General features: G+C 40.5%; 1 protein-coding gene across 1 annotated transcript in view; it reads left to right on the plus strand.

Moving 5' to 3' along the window:
* Window positions 1–24,283, plus strand: part of spryd3 (SPRY domain containing 3) — a 53,979-nt gene extending 29,696 nt beyond the window's left edge. Inside the window, exons 8-11 of the mRNA XM_044210073.1 lie at window positions 10,186–10,243; window positions 16,473–16,592; window positions 17,158–17,288; window positions 19,052–24,283. Of these exons, the coding sequence (XP_044066008.1) occupies window positions 10,186–10,243; window positions 16,473–16,592; window positions 17,158–17,288; window positions 19,052–19,186 (444 nt within the window). The 3' untranslated portion in view covers window positions 19,187–24,283. The remainder of the gene's footprint in view (window positions 1–10,185; window positions 10,244–16,472; window positions 16,593–17,157; window positions 17,289–19,051) is intronic.
* Window positions 24,284–24,574: the final 291 nt, after the last annotated feature.

Genomic DNA, 24,574 nt, shown 5'->3' on the forward strand with positions numbered 1-24,574 from the left:
TCCTCCTTACTAAGCTTATAAAGGGCAGGATTAAACTTGTATAAATGTCTGCTTTCTGACAGATTCATTCTCTCACAAAACCTATTTGCATTACATTTTTACCTAATATTATTCTTCTGACTCAGGAACTATTTCTTCAACAGTATGGGTTCATGATTTGTGAATTTTTTACACCGTGTAAGTTTAGCCTTGAAAGTGTTATGAATGTGAAATATTAGTGACTGCCAAAGCCAAGGCCTGTGGAGAGCTGCCAGCACTGTCTCTCCCAGGGTCAAAACTCTGCTCCTTTTAATAACAAAAATAAAAGATGAAACTTGTACAACATCTTTCAAGGTCTCAGAGGCAATTTATATAAAACAGGAACGGAGGGATGCACAGACAAGACAAAGAGAGCTATAGATGCATACATCGGGGGGAAGGCTGAGCAGGAGAAATATACTTATTATACCTACCTAAATATACCTACTTACAGGTTTCCAACCAAACCATGTAATTTTGGAATATTAATAAATATTCAAATCTGAACCTTTTTGTGGACGGTCTCATTAGGGTCGTTGGCTTTGGCAAATTCGTTGAGGTCTACCACCAGACATTGAAACAATAAATCAAAACAATGAATGAGTAATGCTGGTAGTATTACCATCTTCATAGATATGTTGCCTATCAAACCACACCCCTGGCGAAGGCAGTGTTCCCCATGTTTCACCCTTAAAGTTGAACTTTTTGTGTAAGGAAAAATAAACTATAATGCTGCGGCTACTTCGTTTTTCACAAGACGATAAAACAGTTTTTGGACATAGTTGTGGAAACCGCTCTGGGTGGGCGTTTCCCTTGGCAGCGGTTGACTGATATCTGAGAGCCGATGTTGCTAAAAGATATGATATCAATTTCCATGGCGCACTACTGACAGGAGTAGGTCATACTGTACATCCTACAAACATTGATACAAAATGTTTTTCCCTTTTTCAACAAACCCACCTATAGTGTTGGTTATGTACCGTTAGCAGTTTAAGACATCTGTCCCTTTACAACATTCAGCATTTTGGAGAAGCGTCACACTGTTGTTTGTATTCATGTGCGAAGTGGAAGCTAGCAAGCTAGGATAACTAAGTTGATGCTAATTAGCCTAGATTGCTAAGGTTAGCACTGATTCCCACTAGACGTTTATTTTGTTCATGTTATTTCAACACCTTTTGAGTCATGGGCTGCTTCTGCATACTCAGTGTTGTATTCATCCTGCATTATAGAAAGGAGGGGGGTCTAGCTGGCATTAGCTGTCTCTCTTTCATGCGTCCAGTTGTGGTGACACCAAATGAACAGACTGTTGAAACTCACAGCAACAGGTAGTCCTGTAACGTCAGCACTCTGCACATTAATCTGTGATTCAAATCATGACATAGACATAGAGTATTACAGCACCGACATTGTCAGTTGGATTCATACCCCCTGGAGATCACTAATGTAGGGTGTGCTGTCTCTGCAGGAAAAACCTGACTCACAACAACGAACGTCAAGGATATTTATATTGACTTTTTTGGCAAAAATTCATTTTAAATTCAGTTTGACTTTTAAAGCATTTCAATAACATTATACTCCAAACCTACATGTATTATATTTACTAAATTATTTTGTGAATTTAGAGAGAAAAAATGCTAGAATATCACAGTACGTGTGCACACATGCTCTCAGTTAAACACATACAGACGATGCTCCCATGGGTGAGGAAGAAGTTGAGTGGTGATAACTCCAGTCCCATTACCTCCTCAGAGTTCTCCTCTCCTTTCTTTTTGCTCCACTACTTTTCTCTCTGCATCTGGGTTTCATTATAAAGACATTAAGCTTAAGTCCAGGAGAGGTGATAAAGCAGCAAATTGAAGGGCTTGGGTAATGACTGTTTACTCAACAGCAGTCGCAAGTTTGCATGCTGGTCTTTTTCACGTAGCATCCCGTTGTAAGACAGTAGACCTGAATATAAACACAAATCCACTCATTAATGGCCCGCAGACTGCCAGATTCTGCCTGTCTGTCTCTCTGTCTGTCTCTCTCTTTCTGTTTGTTGTGGTTGCTGACTTCAGGCTCAACTTTGCACTCAGTTTTCTTCACTTTACAAATCTCTTTCTGCCCCTATGCCAACTCACTCTCTCTTCTGATCCTAGCATCCGCAGTAGCCGGATTTAATTTGCGGCATGGCTCGTGTGATGACCGTGTTGGTCGGTCACCACTTTCTTTTTAAATTTCTATTTGTCTAGTGCTTTGATTTATGGCGAAAGACCTGCAAAACTAATGACATTCCCATCAGTCTCAGTTACACCCTGTGTCTACTGCTGATTAGCAAATATGGTGTACACTGGAAATATTATACCTGCTAAACATCAGCATGTTGACATTGTCAGTGTTAGAATGTTAGCATGCTGACATTATTAAGTACAACCTGATTGAGCTGCTAGCATGGCTGCAGTCTCTTAGTCTCAGTTGCATGACCAAACATTGTCCCATTTTGCTGTACTTTGTTTTAATTCTGGTCAAACTCCCAATGCAGAGATGCCAAATAAAGGGAAAGTCCAGGTTCAACACGTTAAAATCAGTAGCTGGTTTAAAATAGGGGGAAGTAAAATTTTTAATCCCCCAAATCACTGTTGCCAGTTTCCTGTCCAAGAAGGAAGTCAGAGGAATTTGGGTTATGTGATAAGTTTGAATGCTTTGTATGCAAGGTAAATGTGTTGTTTTGTGTGTTTTGTAATCTAAGATCTGCAATTCCTAGACCTGTCATGACCTCTCGCTTTCTCTCTCATTCCTCTGAAGATAAGGGTCTCCATGAATGTACAGCATGCATATGCTTGGTAGCACGGTTGTTTTTCATCCGGTACACACACCGGTTGCTAGGCTGTGGGACAAAGAGAGATCTAGGCTTAGTTATGGGGTGGAAGAGTGTAGCTGGTAGATGGGAGTGTGGGGGGTTGAAGAGGTGGGGTAGCAAGGTAGAACTTCGGGAGGTAGAAAAATCAAGGGAAGCTATTCAGAATATGAAAAACACAGGAAAAAAAGCAGGAAAACCCTCATGTCCTGAAAAACAAACAAACCCCTAAAATCCTACAAAAAAAAGAGTATAACCCTGTGGGAGGATAGAGAAGTGAAGAAGGAGGTAGGGGAGAAGGGAATATGGGAAGATGGATGGATAGGTGTCCTAGTCGTGATGGAGGAATGAAGGTGGTTCAGCAGCCATCAGTGTCTTAATGAAACTGATGGTTTTCGCAGTTCAGATCAGAGACCCTCTGTCTCTGATGACTGTAGTGACTCACTCTCTGTTCATGTACATAAACACAGGATTGTGTGTGTGGCTTAATGACTAACAGTATGCACTCTTACACACAAACAAGAAATAAAACTTCTCAGGAGAGTGGAATGGCAGTGTTTCCTCTGTCCTGGTATGCCCCGGGACCAGGTCCTGGAAACAGCTCTCTTCCTCTTCCTCTTCCTCCTGTGATGCAGCAGTCCTACTAACCGTTTTTCAGTGCTGCTCCTGTCGACCTGTTTTATTCTAACAGGGTCAATTTAGGATAAAACAAAGGATCAGTCACTGTGCCAAGGCCTCTGATCTGGAAGCTGGGGAATATGTAGAACCACCAGCACAACAACAATATGTGAGGTGCTCCTTGGTATAACCGTTTTTGGTGAAAAAGCTCTAAAAATCAACAACACTGCCTGCTCAGCACCAAACGGCAGACAGACACAGTTAGAGACTACCTGGTACAAATGCAGTGGAGCATTTAGCAGCTAAAGAGTCACACATATCCTTCAGGAGTTGGTGATAAGCTGTGTTCACAACTTGTTTGTGCTGCTGTTATTGCAGGTTTAAATGTCAATAACATTCAATGAGATTCCCCTCCCTGGTCCTAATATTAATAGTACTAACAAGTGCTTCATTGCAGTCTGAAGTCTGTACTCTTGTAGCAGTCACGGCTTGTGTTTGACCAGTCCTGGAAACTCATCCCCAATAGCTCCCAGGCCAATGGACAGTATCCGAAGTTTTTGCAGGCAGGAACCTAAGCTGTAGTCTTTTAATCAAAATTGGACCTAGGTTCCTGCAGCAGATTGTACCTGAGTGAGATCCCCAAAAGGTTCCCCGGAAGGTTACAGGTATATAAAATGAAATTTGGTAGATCCCAAACTAAAAATGTGTTGTTGGGGGACATATTTGGGCAAACATTCGTATAATATGAGTAGAACACTGCTAAGCTCAACTATCATCTTTTCTGCTAGCCATTCAATAACACAACAAACTTCGTAATTTATCAATTTTATCTGTTTCTATCAAGAAAGCACTTGCATACATGATGAACATGCCCAAACACATACACGCAGATAGGCTGTTGTTCTCCTCACTCCAGTCAGATCATCAGCTAATGATGGTTGTTATTATCGTGTGGGGAGCTAGAGGTTTTAGGCTGATGACACAAGGTTAAACAAACAGACCTGCATTAGTTCACTACACAGTCTCTGCTCAACCCCTATAGGTGAGGTAGTGTGGGCACGTACAAACAGAAACGCACTACTTTCCCTCCCAACAAACTGTACCTTCAACACACAAACAACCATACACTCACATCCGTTGTAATTCATGACTTAAGTTATATTTTTAGACAGCTCTGTGATATGCCAGTGTGATAGCTGGTGTAGATGATGGCTATCTGCTTCCACACGGTTCCCCGCTCGGCCCGCACCTTTCCGCTCTTCCTCTTTCAGACTTGTTTACTCTGCCACCGTGTGGAAATGCAGGCTGCTCTGATGACACCGGCGTAGCAGCTGTGGATCTGATATTGCAGGCCTTTGCTCCGCCATGCTGTGGACACAACGCCAGTGTTTGTTGTTCTTAGAGGTAGCTTGCATTTCACTCATGGCTTCTGCAGGCCAATGTGGGTAGTGACCATGTTTCGTAAGTTTATAGTATATGAGTGGACCAGCTGGTTAACATGGTGTTCTCTCAAATGCATTACATCATATGTTGATAGAGAAGGAGTGTAGGTATGATTTAGTGGCGCCACCACTGATTAAAAAAACAAAATCACATTAGCTGTTGTAATTTCCAAACCACAATAGGTTGGAATGTTTCTTTTATCTGAGGGAAAGCTGTTCCAAATCCCACAAAATAATATGATCTGTGCTTTACAGAATTTGTGGCTAAAAACAGGTTCTAACTGGGTGATTGTATTTACACTGAGAAGAGTCAGAAGATTAAAATCTTATTTTTACACTGTCAAATAGTTTTTTCAGGTACTTAAGACATCCTGTATAGAAATGTTCTACGCCTATGTACCACAATGACTGCTAACTACTTCGCAAAACGGAAAAGATATCATGATGATGTTTTTGACGGTATTTCTGTTCTACATGGCCCGCTGTTAAATTGCACAGTGGATGGTCCCACCCAATTTTCAGGTATCATGTACACTGTAGCAGCTGCAGTATGACAAATTAATTTTAAGACAAAAATGTGTTGCTTGTTGCCAGTTGACTGTTCACTAAGCCACGCCCTCCTTAGTTACTGTTGCTGCACCTGTCACTAGCATTTTGTCAGCTCTAGCTAGCTAGCTAATGAAGCAAACGTTTGCACCATGAGTTGATCAAAGGAGCTTTTTCCGGCTGATTTTCCTTTTTAATGTTTCCAGCTGACTCGTATTAAAATGAGAATCTTGTATAAGAGGTCTAAACATGCACATGATGGTTACATATATGTTATGCTAGAAGTCAGCATCCTTAACAGCTAATGATCCATGTAGAAGACACAGAAATAAAGGAACAGCTGCTCTTGTATTGCAGTGTAGAGCTAGTTAGTTAGTTAGTATTGTTAGTATGAGTAGGAAAAATGTAAGATCAGACTGTTATTTGGTTCTAACATAATTCCTTTTTGGCTGCTTAGCTTAAATACATGTTCGTATTTTCAAACAGTATGTTCTCACATTTAACATTATAAGAGAAAAGCTCCTAGGATGAGGACTAACTGATGTGTTGAGCAAACGTATCGCTGTCTTGGGTAACATTAGTGGGGGTTGCTGAAGTGTAAACTTCCCCAAATTTTGTATTGTATTGGACAAATTGAAATTTTGACCTGATAATGGCGCTACATGACAGTGGCAATCCATCCAACAGTTGTCGAGCCATTTCACTCTGAAACAAAAATGTGCTAGGGGAAAAGTTAGGAGACCATCAAAGTCAGTAGGCTTCATCCTCCGGGGAACATGAATGTCTGTATGAAAATGTATTGCAATTCATCCAATAGTTGCTGAGGTATTTCATTCTGTATAAGTGGGTCATCCCGCTCTTGCTAAATAGGGGATACTGTAGAATTGAGATACTGTAATGCTGTTATATTGTAAAGCTTTATTCCCAGTGTGTAGAGAAGGGAGTGCTTCAGTTTTTCTCATTAACCCACCATATTTATTTGATGAATAGAGCACACTGAGTATATGTTTTGAATTGGAGATGATGGACACAACGATTACCAAGAAGACAGCAATGAAAACAGGCATTTAGCATTTGATCCATTTATCAGACACAAGTCTGCGGTTTACATTAAAGCACTATAAATCCACCCGTTACTTGTTTAGCCGTCCTTAATGTTGTCTTATTTCAGAGTGTTTCTCAAAATCTCTGATCACATCAGTGTCTGTGGATCATCAATCAGGGCGCAAACACCCAGACGTTCCTCTCCTCCTCGTGGAGATGCAGCCCACATGCCAGTCAGCCAGAGGAATCCTCCGGCTTGTGGTTGAGACGAGGGGGAAGAGGAGCAGACTTGGCTGATCAAGGGGTTTCAGGCTTGGAGCAGTAGCTGCATTCCTCCATGTCTCTCTGTCTTCCTCTGCTGATGTCTCACGCTGTCCTCCCTCTCTCTCACTCCCCCCCCCCATCCATCTCCATTTCCTGTTCCTCAAGCCCCAACAGGGTTGTCAGACAGGATCGTTGATGTTTCCCTGATGTCCTGTCCTCAAATGCTGCTGCACTCTGTCTGCCTGGCCCGACCAAGCTTGTTTGTCTGCAGTGTCGCTAATACTCATGTCTCTTCTCCACACAGGTGCTAATAGTAATAATTTCATCGGCCCCATTTTGTTTTTGAGTTTTTTTTTTGTTTGTTTTTGCCTCTTTAGTCTCTACATCAGTCATCAGTAGCGGTTCTTTTGTTTTGATAAAAGCACATTTCCCTTTACCGTGACTATTTTTTTCTTTTTTCGGACGTCATTCTGCTCATATTTTGGATTTCTTTGACTTGAGATGAAAATGAAAGGGCTTTTTGGTTGCCTTTTTTGTCTTTTAATACTAGCTAGAAATACAGTAGGGAGACTTTACCTGAGAGAGAATGTGAACAAGAAAGCATTTAGAAGATGAAGCCTACTGAGAGATGAAAGAGGAGCATAATGTCATTGCCCTCCTCCTCCTTTCTCTCTTTTTCAGTAGTTTGTTTCTACAGTTAATGGAGGTGCAGCCTAGAAGACAGATAAAAATCTCTGGTAATTACCTCTGAGTCATACTCTGATCTTATCCCAAAGTTGGCCCACTAGTTATTTCTGTTGGCATGGTGAAACCTGAAGAGAAGGCATACATACTATACATGCAGACAGATGGAGAGAGAGAGACAAACACATCCTCAGCTCTGAGAGAAGTAGCTGACACTGACAGACATCCAAACAGAGGGGCCAAACAGAAAGGAATTCACATCATTAACATGTTAATATTGGTAAAGGAATACAAAAACCTGATTTAAACCCGCACTGGTCATAATACAGCACACTGGGAAACACCGTAAACCTGCTACTGGCTTTTTATTTTGTAATTTTTAGAGTTAATTGGCAGAGTCAGGCCTGTCAAGCTTTGAATTTCTCCTCATGTTGAAGTGGTGTGCATGGGGCTGTAGTAAGAGCAATACTACGTGTTTAAAGAGTTTGGAGGGTGGTGTCTTTTTATTAACTTTTCAGCAAAACAAGAGCAAAAGTGTAAGGAATGGGTTAAACAGTGTGTTTAACTGTTCTAACGTAAGCTGCAAATGTTAGCATGCCCAGCTAACTAGCTTACTATTGCTTTAGTAGTAACCTAGCGTTACTTCCAAAGCTAAGGAGCATATCATTAGCTAACTACATTATTTCGTGGGGTTACAGGTGATGTTAGAAAAGGCATTTAGGCTAACATTAGCAGCTCTGTCTCTACTTTTTATTGGATTTGGGGAAGTTTACACTCCCAACAACCCCAGCCTAACTGGTCACCCGATATATCATTACGTTTCCCAAACTCATCAGTTAGTCATCATCCTCAAAGCCCTTTATCTTGACAAACATACTATGAACAATAAAGCATAAACTTTGTGTTGCTTGTCCAAGTATGTGTTTCTACAGTAGCTAAGCATTCAAACAGGGTTATGTTAGAATGAAACAACATTTTAATTACTTTATTTCCTGTTCTAGGGCTAACTACTAGTTACCTATCTGTCCTGAAAGACAGCTCCCTCCTTTGTCCAAGGTTTTTGTTTTAAAGAGTCTGCTGAAAACTTGAAAAAGTCTTCAAAAAACCTTAGATTTAACGTTAATTAGCCATCTCAGACATGCTCGACAACACACAACTGCACAGATTAGGACAAAGCTTGGTGGGCATCAGCATTTTCAGATTTACACTGACAGGCCAGTTACACCGATTGGGAGAAAGTGCTGATATTACAGGAAATGGGGATTTCTTTTTCCTGTTTGTATATATGCGCATCTCTCATGCTAGCAACATGGCTCTATGGATGGCAATGTCGTTTCTGTTGGTTGACATTTTGTACAGACATTCATGGTTGCCAAACGATGAAGCCAAATGATTTGTGGTGATCCCCTGACGTTTCCTCTAGAGCCACCATGAGGATGACATTTTTGGCTTTTTAGTGCAATGTCTCAGCAACTATCGGATGGATTGACGTGAAATTTGGTACAGCCATCCATTCCCCTCAGCATGAATTGAAATCACTTTGGGTGATGCCATAACATTTTATTTAGAGCCATCATAACGTTAAAATTCAAATTGTCCAACATTTTGGTTTATGAAAAAACTAATGACATTCCTAATTAGCAAATGTTAGCATGCTAGCATGCTAAACTAAGATGGTGAACATGATGAGCATTATACCTGCTTAACATCAGCATGTTGGCATTGTTATTGTGAGCATGTTAGCATGCTGACGTTAGCATTTAGCTCAAAGCACCACTGTGTACAGTCTCACAGAGCTGCTAGCATGACTGTAGACTCTTGGCCTTGTTTTCTGATACTAAAGAAATCATATCTATTGTATTTAGTAGTTAAAGTTGCACTGGGTGGCATCAACATGAGTACTGTAGTTTATTTTGAATCAATCCCATATGTTAACATGTTACCTGCTAACTGTAATACCAGTGCAGAAACATGGTAACTGCTCACTCACAACTGGGCAATCATGCGAGTAGTTTTCTCAGCAGTATGAGTCTGATAAGCATGTATTTCAAAGATGGTTTATATTTATGATTCTGTGAAACATTTTCAAAGTAACAGTAATTGTTTTATTTCAGATTGGTTTGAGAAACTGTACAGTTGGTTAGGGTTGGGCGATGTCTACCGAACTGGCATATGACAATGTCCACAGTGAAACATTGCGATGGACGACAATGTTGTTGTTGTTACAATATTAATAATTCATTGATTTATATTTTTCCTAAACATGAAAAATTCTCAGTTAACGTGACATGGTGAAAAAAAGGGTTAATAACAATATAACGATTAGGAATTATTTGTTTAAGACCAGTGTAGCACATTGCTTCATGTTTGGTAGGCGTGGTAGTCCGACTCCTACCTTTCTGAAATTTATGTTCCTAGGAGAGAATGAGAGAGTTTGCTCTGTAGGTAAGTTAATCCTCAGTTTTACGGCGGCTTTTAAATCACAATGTTACGATGGCTCAGTGGTCTGACTGTCATCCATAGGCCCAACCCTACTGTTGGACAAATATGTTCTGAAAGGTTTCATTATAGCATTGAAATGGTTGTGCTTCATTTTATATGAAACCCTTTTTGTAAATTGACATTTATATAAAGAGGTGTGTGTGTGCGTGGTCTTGATTAGTTCCTCCCCTCTCTCCATGGTACATAATGTTAAAATAAATCAAATCCATCCAACTGTTTGTGTCTGTGCAGGACTACCCCAGGAACCGACACCCGGGATGGAGCAGAGGGTCAGTGGCGTACCATGCAGGTGAGATTTCAAGCCCCTTTCCCGTTTTTCTCTCTCTTTCTCTTTCTCTCTCTGTCTATAGTGTTACATTTCTCAGAAAGAAGGTTGTGTGTTAATTCCTTTTGTCAATGTGGAATTTCCCCTGAAGTGTTGTTTCAACAAAATAAATAAATCTGATAGACTTCCTCTAAAGCATCTATCTGCTGCCTTTTAGATGCAAACATCACAGGGCACCATCTCAGCTGGATGTTAAGGTGCCGAGCACAAACAGAGATCAAGGAGGATTGCAGGCAGATAAAAGGGACAGAAACCAGATAAAACAGACGGTGACAGCATCAGAAAGAGGAAAAGGATTCTCCATTGCTCTCTCTCTCTCTTTCTGTGGGAGTTTGGTCATCTAAAATATATCTCTAAGCAATGAACCAAAAAAAACAAGACACAAAAAACTTGAGTTTAGATATCTTTATCTTCTTATGCTTCCACACACACACACACACACACACACGTTCAGTCTTGGTTGTTTGTGACGACAGGCCTGTGAACATTATCTGCACAGGCATCTGCACAAAACCCCCACAGCTCCCATTCCAGGTCTCAGCAGCCCTCGCTATCAGTGCTAAGAGATTAGCTATCAAACGCTGCTGCCATGATATGAGAATAGCGGCAGCTGCAGTAGGTAGGTGGTTGTTATTACAACGTACAAGCTACAGTAGGTAGCCGGCTCTTTATCTAACAATCCACTGTCACAGTCAAGATCTTGTTAGTCTTTATCAGACCGAAGCAGTTGGGAGCTAGCTAGCTTTTATCAGCATTATTTTGGTCTGAAGCATCCCATTGTTAATCTTTCTCACAGGGGATTTCAGATGCTCTCACTCTGTATGATTCACATGACACAAATGTCACTTTCTGTCGTATGTTTTTCCACCAGGAAACGTGTATGATTTTATTTTTAGAGGAAGGTTTATATACTTTCTTCCAGTTGACCTCCAAATCAGCTCTCAAAACACATTTTCTTGTTCACTCCGCACATTCCATTCATGTTTTTCGAGTTGATGTTTATAGTCCTAAATCCCCATATCCTTTGCAGATTGCATTTATACTTAGGATACATTAATAATAATAATAATAACAGTTGATGCTGTGCGTCCTGCCGAGGTCTGTGGATGACACCTCATTGCTGAGTGACGGACGAGGCCAGTCATTCACAGGGGCTCATCATGCCAGTCCCAGAGGTCTAGAGCTGCGGTCTTCCTGGTTTGGCTGCTGTGTGTTGGACACCACAGAAATGTGCACGCCCCAGCACAGCTCCCATTAATCTTATTTGTTAGAGACTAAAATGATGTATGTGGTTTTCCATGCTGTGCGTATGAGGTTTGCCTTCCCATGCTTGGGTTAAGGTGCAGGCTCTGATCCAGCTACTTAAAATCAACAGCCAGGGCCTCTTCTTCATGTCTCCCCTCGCTCCTCCACGCATCCGAAATTTTTCGCTGAATAACTCAGGAACCTCAAGAATTGCATGCAGACGCTCTTTGGCAGAGTGACAAAAACTCAATGTATACACGGTATTTTATACTCCAGGTCATATAACCACAACAGAAATTGCTTAAAGAAGGAATGACTTTAGCTTTGTTACCTTGGTTTTCCTGCTCGGTGCGAGCCAAGAATGCTGTGAAGAGGTGTTTCTGTGACACATGGTACCTCTGTTTGTTTATTAACTTTTATGATTCGTTTTTGTATTTGACCTCAGTATCTAAAGGATATTCTTGGCAGGCCTTAGCTTTGTATAGACTGTTGAAACTCATTGTTATATTTTTATCGTACCTCATGCTGTTCCTTAACGCACTGTTAGTGTTTTTATCATTAGCTTTCAAGAAAAGAGTGGATGTAGGTAGTCTTTTGAGTTATATTATGCAGCCTGAAGGCACATCCATAAATAACATAATGATTCAATACAACATTCCTCCTTTTCTTATTTATACTTTGCATGTACAGTTTGACTACTGCTCTCTATTTCTGTCACCCTGATTTATATTGCGTTGTATTGGGCACGCGACCGTTGTTGACCTGGATCACATGTGATTTTACTCCAGATATATTCCAGTTATATTTACAGATGCCTGCCAACCATATCGCTGCTCCTTTGTATAGCTTGTATAGTTTGAGAGTTCTTTGGCATGCGGTGGTGTTACCACGAGTGTTTGTGTTGGGAGCTGGCCCAATGTGGATCGCCATCCTGTGTGTTAGCTCGGGCTGGCCCCGCAAGTAAATGGGCCGTGGGGCACTGCGGGCCCCTGTGGGCCCTATCAGGAGCAACCAGCCATCCAACCAGTGAGTGCTCCTCAGCAGGCCTCATTAACCCTGTCACCCCCTCCAAAACCCCCCATCAGTGACTCACACGTGCTATGGCTCAACACCCGCAGCTGAAGGTTGTGGCCCGCCACCGCCACCATCCATCCCTCACCACCATCAGTGACGGGTTCTAATCTGATTCCAGCTCAGGTTCTGCAAAAACAAATATTCAATACCAACATGTTGTTTAGGGGGATTATATTACCTTCTTACCTAATGGGACAAAAATGGATTTGGATCACAACTCTCTATAACGCTAACAGGCACAAAGAAAACACAATAACCACTATCTGAATTGAGCATGCACCCAGACCATTCGTGTCCATACTGTGGTGGATGACACCACGCAACTAAGGGAATTAGGGCTGCAAATAGCAATTATTTTCATTATTGATTAATCCGCAGCTTATTTTCTCAATCGCGATTTGCCGTATACAGATTGTTTTGTCCAAAACCAAAAAGATATAACTGTTAACTATCATAGAAAACAAAGAATAGCAGCAACTCTTGTCATTGGAGAAGCATTTTTTTCTTTGTCTGTAATAATAATTTGAATATTTCTGGGTTTTGGACAGTTAAAAAATACAATTTGATATCATCACAATGGGCTTTGAGAAATTGTGAAAAATATTCTTCACAATTTCTCAAAGCCCATTGTGATGATATCAAATTGTTTGTATTTTTTAACTGTCCAAAACCCATAAATATTCAAATTATTATTACAGACAAAGAAAAATAAAAGCAAATCCTCAAATTGAAGAACCAGAGAATATTTGGAAAATGTAACTTTAAAAATTTCATTATCAAAATATTTGTCTGGCTATAAACTAATCGTTTCAGCTCTAAAACCAACACCATGTTGTTCATCACATCAGCACCACCATAAAGCCTGGAGCTAAAACAGAAGACCGTAACGTTACCATATAACTGCTGGGTCTGTACTGCCTCATGGCCCAGCAAAACTGCAAATCATGCTGCACTACTTCATTCTGGAGGAGGTCTAACCATCTAACTAGAGATTATTTAAATGTATTGTTCATTACAGCTGGGGCCTCACTGCAAATGGGCCCAGGAAGTATATTGTATACTGTACATCAACAGCTCAACACTTTTTTGTGATAAACTCACATGGCAGTTGCAATTGGAATTTATAGTAAATTCTTAAGAAGATGTGCAAACTCATGTGTGAAATCATAGAAGAATATAAATATTTTCTTTTAATTTTTCATGTTTTTGGAGTCTGTGAAGTCATTGTTCCCTGGGCAGGGAAGCCCAGTCTTTTCCAGACAATCTCTCATGTTACAAGAGAGCCTGTTTTCTTGTTCCCAGCTGGTCTCAGTCCTCAGTCAGGTTCTCTTAGCCAAAGAGCCTGCCCTCTCCTCCTGTGGGCCCGGCTCCAAACCCTAAACCCAGCTCCAGTTTTCACCTTCTTGTTGCTGCGAGGATCACCCTTTGATCCCGCACCTGGTGGCCGGTCACAGTAGCTAACAATGTTAGCTTCACTAACAACTGCCTCAGTTTATGATCTTGACTCTTGCATTAACACCATCGGCAGTATTCTGCTCCATACACTCTCACTAGCCTCAGAGCCAAACCTTGGTCAACACCTCTATGCTAATTTTAAACTCTCTAGTCTCCAACACAAATTTTAACATTTTCCGCCACAGCCTAGCTCAACTCTTTGAGCCTGATTCCTGTGTCTTGATTTCCAACCATCTAAGCACCAAATCACACTTGAGAAAAGCACCAGAACATATTATTTTGTGCTCACAAACAAAGATAGCCTTACACAACTGCTTATTTTTGTTTTTTTACTGTAACTTTTAAAGGCTATGTTATATGACAAGATTATTTAAATGTTTACTGTGCAGAACTTTATCTAATTTAGTGCTGTAATTAATATTTTTTTTTATTTCTTCCAAATCTAATGGAAAAACACTATTGAATAGCATGACCCATACTAGTGATTAAAGTCAGGATATCTCTGCCTCTGCTGCACAGATTTAGATTTTCTGTCTCTTGTGAGTCCCCCAACTTTATTGTGTTTAAGTGGAATACTAAATTGTTCCCTTTAATCTACGAAATGTCAGGAAATAGTGAAAAATGCCCGTGACATGTTCCCAGAGCCATCAGTCCAAACTCCAAAGATATAAAAATTTACAGTGAAATATGAAACAGCTAAAAGCAGCAAATCCTCCCATTTGAGAAGCTAGAAATGGAGAATGGTTTGTGTTTTTACTTGAATTAATGATTTTCTGTTGATCGACTAATCGCTTCAGCCCTAATTTCATTATGTATAAAGGACACTCGAGAGGGAGACTAACAGAAGTGTGTTTTTTAAGGATAATTATAGGTTTATCCCATTGATTTAGTCGTAAAGTGTTCAGGTAGTTGGAGTCGGTGAATCAGTAAATATAATATATAAATAAAAACTGTGAATGAACTGTGCGAGAATTTTAGAAGATGGGTCCAGTCACTGTCGCGAACATCCGTCCAGCCCCATCAGGCTTTTCCTACCTTTCCTGTCCCAGTGAACTAGCTCCATCCTTAGGCCCAAACCTGGACTTCCACACCCCAGCTCACCTCCAGTGCCAGCCCATGTCACTCTCCAAAGCCCTGCTCTGCTATTTTTAGCCGTGCTGCGCCTCTGCCGGCGTGGCTGCACTGCTTGCCTAGTGTGTGGTGTTGTGACAAGGGCCCGCATGGGAGCCGTAATGATACAGTGTCTCTGTTTCCCTCCCGGTGCTCAGATAGAGATTGTTTAAACAGTATCCTGAGCCGGGGGCGGGTCCCATGACAACTCCATAAATATTTACCAGCAGCAGCCACGCCGCTTCGCTTGAGGAGAACTCGTCTGCAGGCTACCTCTGCAATGTTTTTCTTTTGCCCTTTTTTCCCCCCCATTGTTGTCTCTCGCAACTGTAGTATGTGTTGTTTTGATGATTTCCTTTGGATGTTGTTGATGTCTTTTTTCTTTTTCTTTTTTTTTTTTTTGGAGAGAGAAGTGTTTTTATTAGCACTGGCTTTCGCCTTTACACATCATCATCTGACTGGAATGTCAGGATGTCCTGAATGTTAGCACTACATTGTATGTACACGTTACACGCTGTGGTAAACACATTAAAAGACGCGTTGTAGTCCACGTCTTGTAAGTCAAGTTCAGCAACGGGACATGTAACAGAAGGACAATAATGACCTCATACAGGGTGTCTTTTTAAGACTTTTCAAAACCTGCAGCTGCCTCACCAAAAAGGCCTTAGAAGGTTATAAAAAGTCTGAAATTTGATTTACAAAAGTCTTAAATATTTTCTCTTGCCTGCAGTGGGCAGTAATGTGGTCAGGCGATGTTAAACACCTATACACTGAAAGTGGGATTGTTGTGACAGTGGATTGTCCTGCAGGAGGCTGTTCAATCCTTTTATGTGGAGTTTTAATCAGAACCATCAGACCGGTAGCAAACACTCTCACTGCTGCTAGCTACAGCAGCTAGAAAGCTCATCGTCTGATAATGCGCAAGCGTTGATTTTGGTGAATTAATCATTTATAATTGGTTAATCTATCCATCCATTTTCTGCCGCTTATCTGGTCGCATTAATTTAATTAGTTACATCATTAGAAACTATTGTTATACACAGCTGGGAAGTAATGAAAATAATTTGATATTATAATCAAATAATAAATAATTCTAGGCCATATTGTCTAGACTGGTTTTCCATCATACATACTCATGAAACAGGTATTAAATTACATTCTATGTGGTATTAAAGAGGTCGTAATAGTCTTAAATTGGTGAACGCTGCAGAAACTCACAGGTTAACAGACACAAATGCAATGAATTATTAGCTATTAACTAATAGCTGCAAAATTGAACATTTCTTTCTCGCTCCTCCTCTCTTGACAGACGATGGCAAGATCTTTCACGGCAGCGGCGTTGGAGACGCTTTCGGTCCTCGCTGCTTCAAAGGTGACATCATGGGCTGCGGCATCATGTTCCCACGAGACTACATCCTGGACGGAGAAGGTGAGGGCAGAGGGTTCAGGTGCTACAATTACACCGTCACTCATTAAAAGTGGTTGGTGTGTCCGTGGGAGGTTTCGCTCTTAAACCTGCTTATCGTGGTTTAGCATGAGACGGTTGCGGCAACACTCGGTCTTAACAGAGTTCATTGTGTTGCATGTGGGAAAGAAACTGGATGCAAACCAAGAAACCCCCACACAGAAAGCAGAACAGTCACTGGAAGGGGAATTTCTCCATTCCCCCCCTACCCCCCGAGGGACAAATATAGGCTTTCCTGCTCCCAGGTGGTTTCAGTAGATCCGTTTCAAATTACCAAACCTGTGATAACAATTCGCACTTACTGTAGTATTGAAATGTACAGACGGCATAAGACAGATGGCCCGCTAACAAAACAAAACATCTGAAGTTGTGGCTTTAATTAACATGTTTTGCTGTCTTACTACTCTGCACTGTCTCTCCTGGGCTGGTATTTTGTCAGTGAATAAAACCTGTGGCACAGCGGCAATTCTGCTCTGCTCACACATGAAGGCCATCTATTCGAACACACTCTGCTCTGTTTTGTCCTCAGGTGACATGGACGACTGGGATCGGCTGGAGGTCCGTCCGGGTCACGCAGGCATCCAGAACGTTCTGTACCTCAATGACGAAGAGGAAGATGGGGAAGAGGTAGAGCAGGGACAGGAGGGCAGGAAGGTCACGGTGAGGAACACTCATCAACACGACACAGCTGTGTTAACCATTGCTACGCATATGTAAACTATGCATGTTTTAGATTCATGAGCATTTTATGATTTAAATGGGAAATAATGTAAACCTGCAGTAATAGATTTGTCTTAATTAAGAGATTTAGATTTTTTTTTTAACCACTTGGGGGAAGCGTAACAAGCTGTGAACACAGCACTGATATATCATCACCTTCTTAAATTTTGTCTGGTAAACTTGTTAGCAAACAGTTGCTTATTTAAGCAGACACAGAGCAACATAAGCATCCATGTGGAGTCGTGTTTGTGTCCATCTGATGAATCTAACAATATTTACTCCCCACTTTATCTCTGATGTGGTCTCAAATAACTCCTGAGGAAAATTTCTGTCTCTTTTTAGCTGCTAAATGCTCCATTGCGTTCACAAGCTAGTTGCTAACTTTGTCTGTCTGTTGTTTGGTGCTGAGCAGGTAGCGCTTCCTTCTGCGCGGTGATACGGTTGGCTGGTGTAGTTTGGTAGAAAGAAAAATTGTTCCTACATGAAACTGCTCACAACAAATGTGTGGATTATCTTGAAGTAACTGGGTCGTGATTTCTGGAAAGAGACGTTGCTGACGTTGAGTCTTTCAAATGTATTTTTTTGTCGCTTTGAGCACCAGAAGCCGAGTGCCATATAGTCCCATTATATTTGAGAGAAGGCAGACATCTGTACAGCCGATATCTCCAAAACTCTGCAGCTCACACCAAAACAATGTAGATGGATAAATAGCACTACAGGTAAGAGGAAAAATATATATATTTATGATTTTGAGGTGAACTGTCCCTTTTAAGCCTTTCAGACACGCATGGATACACCCTTATATCTCCAGCCTAAATAGTACAAGATTGTTGGTCAATTTCCTGTATATTAAATTACGTTATTGTTTTAATTACTGCGGTTTTCACTTTGTCTTGACTCGTAGCCGCTGGGCTAACTTGCCCCCACGCAGTTGTGCAAGTAGAGGCCGGGATGAGTGCATGCAGTACTGAAACCCAAGTGGGTGAGAATATAACAGGCCGAGTCGTAATCCAGGGATTTGTCAATATTTATTCAGCAGGACACATTACCCTCAATGCACTGCTCCTTGACATCACAGAGGTCTCTGTGGGCACGGCTGCACGTGTGTGCGGGTGTCGGGGTTGTTGGTGTTCAAACTAATGAAGCCTGTTGCAGTTTCACTCACCCTTCATCTGTAATTGAATAGCGGTTAAGCCTTTCTTTTTTCAAGTGGGTGGTACAGTAAATGTTTGATTTGTGACTCAGCCTGATTTATCGAAGACACACACTTCACAGTACTTCACTTGTTTTTTTTAGTGTGTCGGTATTTGCTCTCAGACTTGGAAAGAAGCCCTCTGTATTAGCATTGAAAAGCTTGTTGATGTTCTTTTGAGAACAGCTGGATAATGTTTGATCACTTGCTGATTTAGTAGAGACATGTACTGTAAACACTGACTTTTTTTTCCCCCCATCAAGAAGACAGATATTACTTTTGTTTAGTTTGTTTAATGATATTTCCTAACTGCACATAATTCCTGTTAACAACTGGCACACTGAGTGCTCTCAAATGAAGTTTGTATTAATATCAGTCATTATGAAAAGACTTTTCTTTCATGACTATGCTCAGTCAGTGGATTTACAGTGAAAGACGTGTGTGTGTGTGTGTGTGTGTGTGTGTGTGTGTGTGTGTTTTAACTCACTGTCGCCCCCCTGTGGTCCTGCAGGTGTTCTTCACGAGGAACGGGAAGCTGATGGGTCGGAGGGAGATGGTGGTTCCTCCCGGAGGCCTCTACCCCACCGTGGGGATGCTGAGCAGCGGCGAGAAGGTCAAGGTGGATTTGCATCCCCTCAGCGGATGAGCTGAGAGAGCGAGCTGGACTTGTGACGCCCTGCAAACAGCTGGCTGCACTGTAGAGCTCACCCACGGTAGCCTAGCATGCTGCTAACACTCGCCAGAACACACTCAGTTCAGCTGCACACATGCACGTCGCCTGTCGTCTTCCTCGACGCTGCCTCGGCTTTAATTTATAAGACTTGTACATTTCACAGTCATCACTGAAACACAACCAGATCGTACTCCCGCCTGTGAAGTAGCAGAGGGAGAAGGTCCTACATGGGCTGTGTAGGGTTACAGCATGCAAAAGCGCAGGAGTAGACGGCTCCTGGAAGATATTTAACTGTTTAATTCTATGCAATCTGTACTGCTATCACCCTCTCACATCTAACCCCCTTCTGCATGCAGTGTGTCTCTGAAACACTGAGCTGTTAAATCCCTCTCATGAGGTCTGGCACACTTAGTTTATTTAATTTGTCACGACCCCAAGCAAAGCAGAGCGAGGCCAACAGTTGTGCAGAGTCAGAGCTCGTTGGCGGTTTATGTTTCAGGGAATACACCCTCTCTCTCTCTCTCTCTCTCTCTCTCTCTCTCTCTCTCTCTCTCTCTCTCTCTCTCTCTCTCTCTCTCTCTCTCTCTCTCTCTCTCTCTCTCTCTCTCTCTCTCTCTCTCTCTCTCTCTCTCTCTCTCTCTCCTCTTTCTCTTTTAGTCTCTCCCAACCTCCCTCTCCCGGTCCTCTCTCTCTCTCTCTGGGTGAGGCTGCCCTCCTGTGAGCGATCAGGGACCTGCTGTTGCCCCACCTCGCTCGCTGCTCTCCCGGAGCTGGCTGGAAGTGAACAGTGGATCTGTTTCCACGCTCATTTTGTATGAGATTATTGGCAAGGGTTATTACAGGTTTCGGTTATCACAACCTCACACGAGATGCTGTTACTGAGCAGCGTCTTTCCTAAGAGTGGATGAGTAGATTTGAGTGTTTTATAGTTTTGTGTTGGAGCCAGACAACGAATAAAAAACACGTCAGGTATATTTTCTACAGTCGATCTGGTAAATACACATTTAAATTTATCTTCTACGTCAAAAGTTCAGGGAACGTGTTTTGTTTTTGCACTTTGAGAACATGAGACATTTAGGGCAGACGTGCATAGTGGGTGGACAAAATAAAAGAAACACCTTCCAGTATAATGCAGTCCGATGCAACACCACCATCTACAGCCATAAGAATAACCACCAGTTAAATAAACACCTCTGAAAGTAAAATTTAACTTTGCAAACCTCACACAGACGTATCAGTTGTCTATTGTATTGGATTGCATCATACTTTAATGTGTTACACTGTGTTTTAATATTTTGTTCTCCTTTTTGTATAAGCTTTACACACTGTGCGTGTTTGCCCGCTCAATACGAATGATTATTTCCCATCTTCATTTTCTTTTTTTTCCCTCCCTTTTTTAACCAGAAAGTTAGAATGATGATGGTGATGTGATGTTTTGCAGGTAGTTTAAAAGAGAATAGAAAAAAAAATCTGCTCAAGTTTATTTTCTTGCTTTTGTAGTCAGAAGATAACTTCCTCTCCTCGATGCCACGTGATGTAGAATTAACTGCTGGATGTTTGTTTGTTTGTTTTTTTGAAGATGACGACAATGATGTTTGGTTGCTGCGTGTTTAAAAAAAAAAAAAAAAAAAAAAAAAAGACAAATACTTAAAGTGATGTGTTTGTGTGTCTGCACATCATCCGACAGCAGCATCACGGGTCTGTATCACAAAGACAGATACCTGCGAACCTTGATAATTATGTCAGAGATAGAAGAAACATATTTTGCACAAGCATAGGTCTTGCAGCTAACTATTATTTTCATATTACACGTTAATCTGCCGATTATTTTCTTAATTGATTAATCATTCGGGCTATAAAATGCCAGAAAATTGTGAAAAATACCCGTTACAATTCCCGAAAAACCCAAGTTGACGTCTTTAAAATTGCTTATTTTGTCCGATCAACAGTCAAAAACACAGAAATGATAAATTTACTGGAACATAAGACAAAATAAAACAGAAAATCGTCACAACAGAGAAACTGGATCTTGGGAATGTTTTAATATTTTTGCTTTTAAAAATGGCTGAAGTACAAGACACTGAGGGCTCCCGATGATTTAAGTCTGTCACTTATTCCTAATAGTTTGTTCGTTATGAGCCGAAAAGGCACCATAATGTCACTATAGGAAATAAAGAAATTATACTCGCTTTAGACTGCTGAACATGTATTTAGAAAGACCTAAATGATAATTCTAGAGCTGAAACGATTAATCGATTAGTCGATTGACAGAAAAATAATGGGCCGGTCATTTTTCAAGCAAAAACAGTGAAAAAACATTTTCTGGTTCCAGCTTCTCAAATGTGAGGATTTGCTGCTTTTCTTTGTCTTACATCATGTAAACTGAATATCATTCTGAACTTTTGGTCGAACAAGACTTTGAACTCCGAACAAAAGATTTCGATCTGGGAAGTTGTGATGGCCGTTTGTTCAGTCTTTTTTGCTTTATTGCTCATGTTTTTACGGCCTGTTACTCTCCTCTAGTTGTGTGGTTATATCGTCTTTTTTATTCCACGCATTCTTCTTCCTTGTCAAAACCTGGCTCCTACATTACCCACAATGCAACTCAACCGCAGACAGCTTGGTTGGAGATTTGTGTGTGTTTATGCTAGTAGTGGTTAATGTAGCCTCGAGCTGCTAGCAGATGAGCAGCAGAGATGAGGAGCTACAGAGGTCTGGTCTTCATCTTCAGCCCCAAGCGACTGTTAGCAAAGTTACAGCCGTGGAAGAAGAACTCAGATCTTTCACCTAAGGAAACGTAGCAACGCCACAGTGTAAAAATACTCTTACTTAAAATAAAAAGTAAAATTACAAAAGCACTAGCATCAAAATATACTTCAAGTACCAAAAGTACTCATTATGCAGAATGGCTCATTTCAGAATAATATATATCACTAGATTCTAATTATTGATGCATTAATGTGTTCATCACTTTAATGTTGCAGCTGGTGAAGGTGGAGCTCATTTTAATTACTTTGTATACTGCTGTGTAGCTTAATCAATAATAATACATCATGATTTATTAGTTTATTTATATTTTGTATAAATGATCAGAATCTGCAAAGTAACTAGTAACTAAAGTTGTCAAATACATGTAGTGGAGTAAAAAGTCCTCTAAGTGTAGTGCAGTAGAAGTATAAAGTAGCAGAAAATTTACTAAAGTACAAGTACCTCAAATTTTTTAATTTAAATGTACTTATTACAACTTTTTTCACATAGTACTCCTGAAGAGCTGTAAGCGGACTAAACGGACCTTTAACAACTCCGCCTTTCTCATGGGAACTCACTCACAGCTGGATTAGTGAATACCAGTGGTGGAGTACATTTACTCAAGTACTTAAGTATAAATGTGAGGTATTTGTACTTTTATTGAGTATTTCCTTCTCATGCCACTTTATACTTCTACTCCACCACATTTCAGAGGGAAATATTATACTTTTTACTTCACTACATTTATCTGACAGCTTTAGTTACTAGTTACTTTACAAATTAAGATTTTTGGACACAAAACACATGAAAATTGTACAAGTACAGCTGAAACGATTAGCCGCTTAATCGATGGACAAAAAATTAATTGGCAGCTTTTTTGGTAATTGTTTGAGTCATTTTTCATGTTTCCAGCTTCACAAACATGAAGATTTGCTGTTTTTCCTTTTTAATTATTTGAATAACTGTAATTTATTGTTAATAATGTTGAGGTTTGGACTGTCGGTTGGACACACTTTGGCCTCTGGGTCATTGTGACGGCATTTCTCACTATTTTCAGAATTTTTACAAACCAAACAATCAATCGATTAATGGAGAAAATAATCAGCAGATTGATCCAGAATGAAAATAATCTTTAGCTGCAGTCCGATACAAAACAGTTCAAAATGAGCTCCACCTCAACCAGCTGCAGCAACAACATCCTGCTTTTACATGAATGCATCAGCAATAATAATCTAATTATATAATAAATAATAGTATAACAGTCACAAGAGACATTTTTCTGCTTTGAGTACATTTTCCTGATTATACTCACATACCTTTACTTAAGGAACATGTTCAATGCAGGACTTTGTATGGTGTAAGTACTTTTACTTAAGTAACGGATCTGAATACTTCCTCCACCACTGTCAAATACCAGATATCCAGAATCACCGATGTCAGTGAACCCAAACAGACCACGTTGAACTTGCTTTGTGATACAGACCCCAGAACTCAAACAATCTGCGCAGGTGAAAAAGAGAAATACTGTTTGTCATATCGTGTGATTGGGAGCCGGTTTCCACACAAAACATTCAGAATGATGATTTTGTTTTCCGTCTGTTTGACTAAAGGGAACGATGATATCAGCATTATTATACTGTATCGGCTAAATCGGTTAACCAACCTCTTCATCAAGTTGCGTCTTCCCACATCTGTATTTGTCCATTACAACATCAGCAGCCCTGTAACGTAAAGTATAACGTACATTCCTCTGCGCCTTCCTGTAAGGTGCACACGGCAGGTTCATCGTTCACACACTAGGGTACTGCAGACAGTAATGCTAGAAATATAACGTGATGTAAAATTACTACACAGGGTTAACTATTAAATCACATATCTGCTGGATTGTATGTTTGTTTTTTAGCTGTTGTCATGCGTTTGTTTTAGAGCCATTGATGAAAAAAATAATGTAAATCTTGTTTTTCTTCTCCTGCAGGGCTGGATAGAGACTCTTAAGTTCAGGTTGTTACAGCCTGAACTGTAAAAACTTACGCTAGACGATGCAAAGATATTAACGAGACCCTGATGTGGACATTTCGGGCCGCATCTAAGTTCAGGGTATTAAAGTCACTTGTATTAAAGTTTACTCAGAATCTCAGTTTACAGAAAGTTTCACAGTTCAACCAAATTAGAGCTAAATCTTATTTTAAAATGTTTGTAGCGTCTCCAACTTTACTCACCAAGGACTCCTGTAATAATTCCTCGTCTTGATGAGTTGCACTATAATGGCCTTCAGTTCAATACATGTATGATCATCAATAAAGGTTTCAGTAATGTAACAAAGTAATGGATTGTTTTCTTTGAAATGTCAATGATTCAACTATTTGCAGCTGTCTGAGTTACTGATATGTCACCCTGTATAAAAGGGTTCATAAGTTGTGCTTTATTAATGGTTAATATTTTACAAATGCTTAACAGATCAGTTACATCTTTTTTCGTTACCATGTTGTGAAAAATCCCTCTGGCTGGTTTTTATTCTAGTTGGTAATAATGCAGTTAGAAATGTCTATAAAATACTCACATTTTCTAATAAAGTCCAAGTCTGTGGTTAGACATGTTTGATAAGTTATTAAT

The sequence above is a fragment of the Siniperca chuatsi genome, linkage group LG10 (genome assembly GCF_020085105.1).
Source record: "Siniperca chuatsi isolate FFG_IHB_CAS linkage group LG10, ASM2008510v1, whole genome shotgun sequence".
Lineage (NCBI taxonomy): Eukaryota > Metazoa > Chordata > Actinopteri > Centrarchiformes > Sinipercidae > Siniperca > Siniperca chuatsi.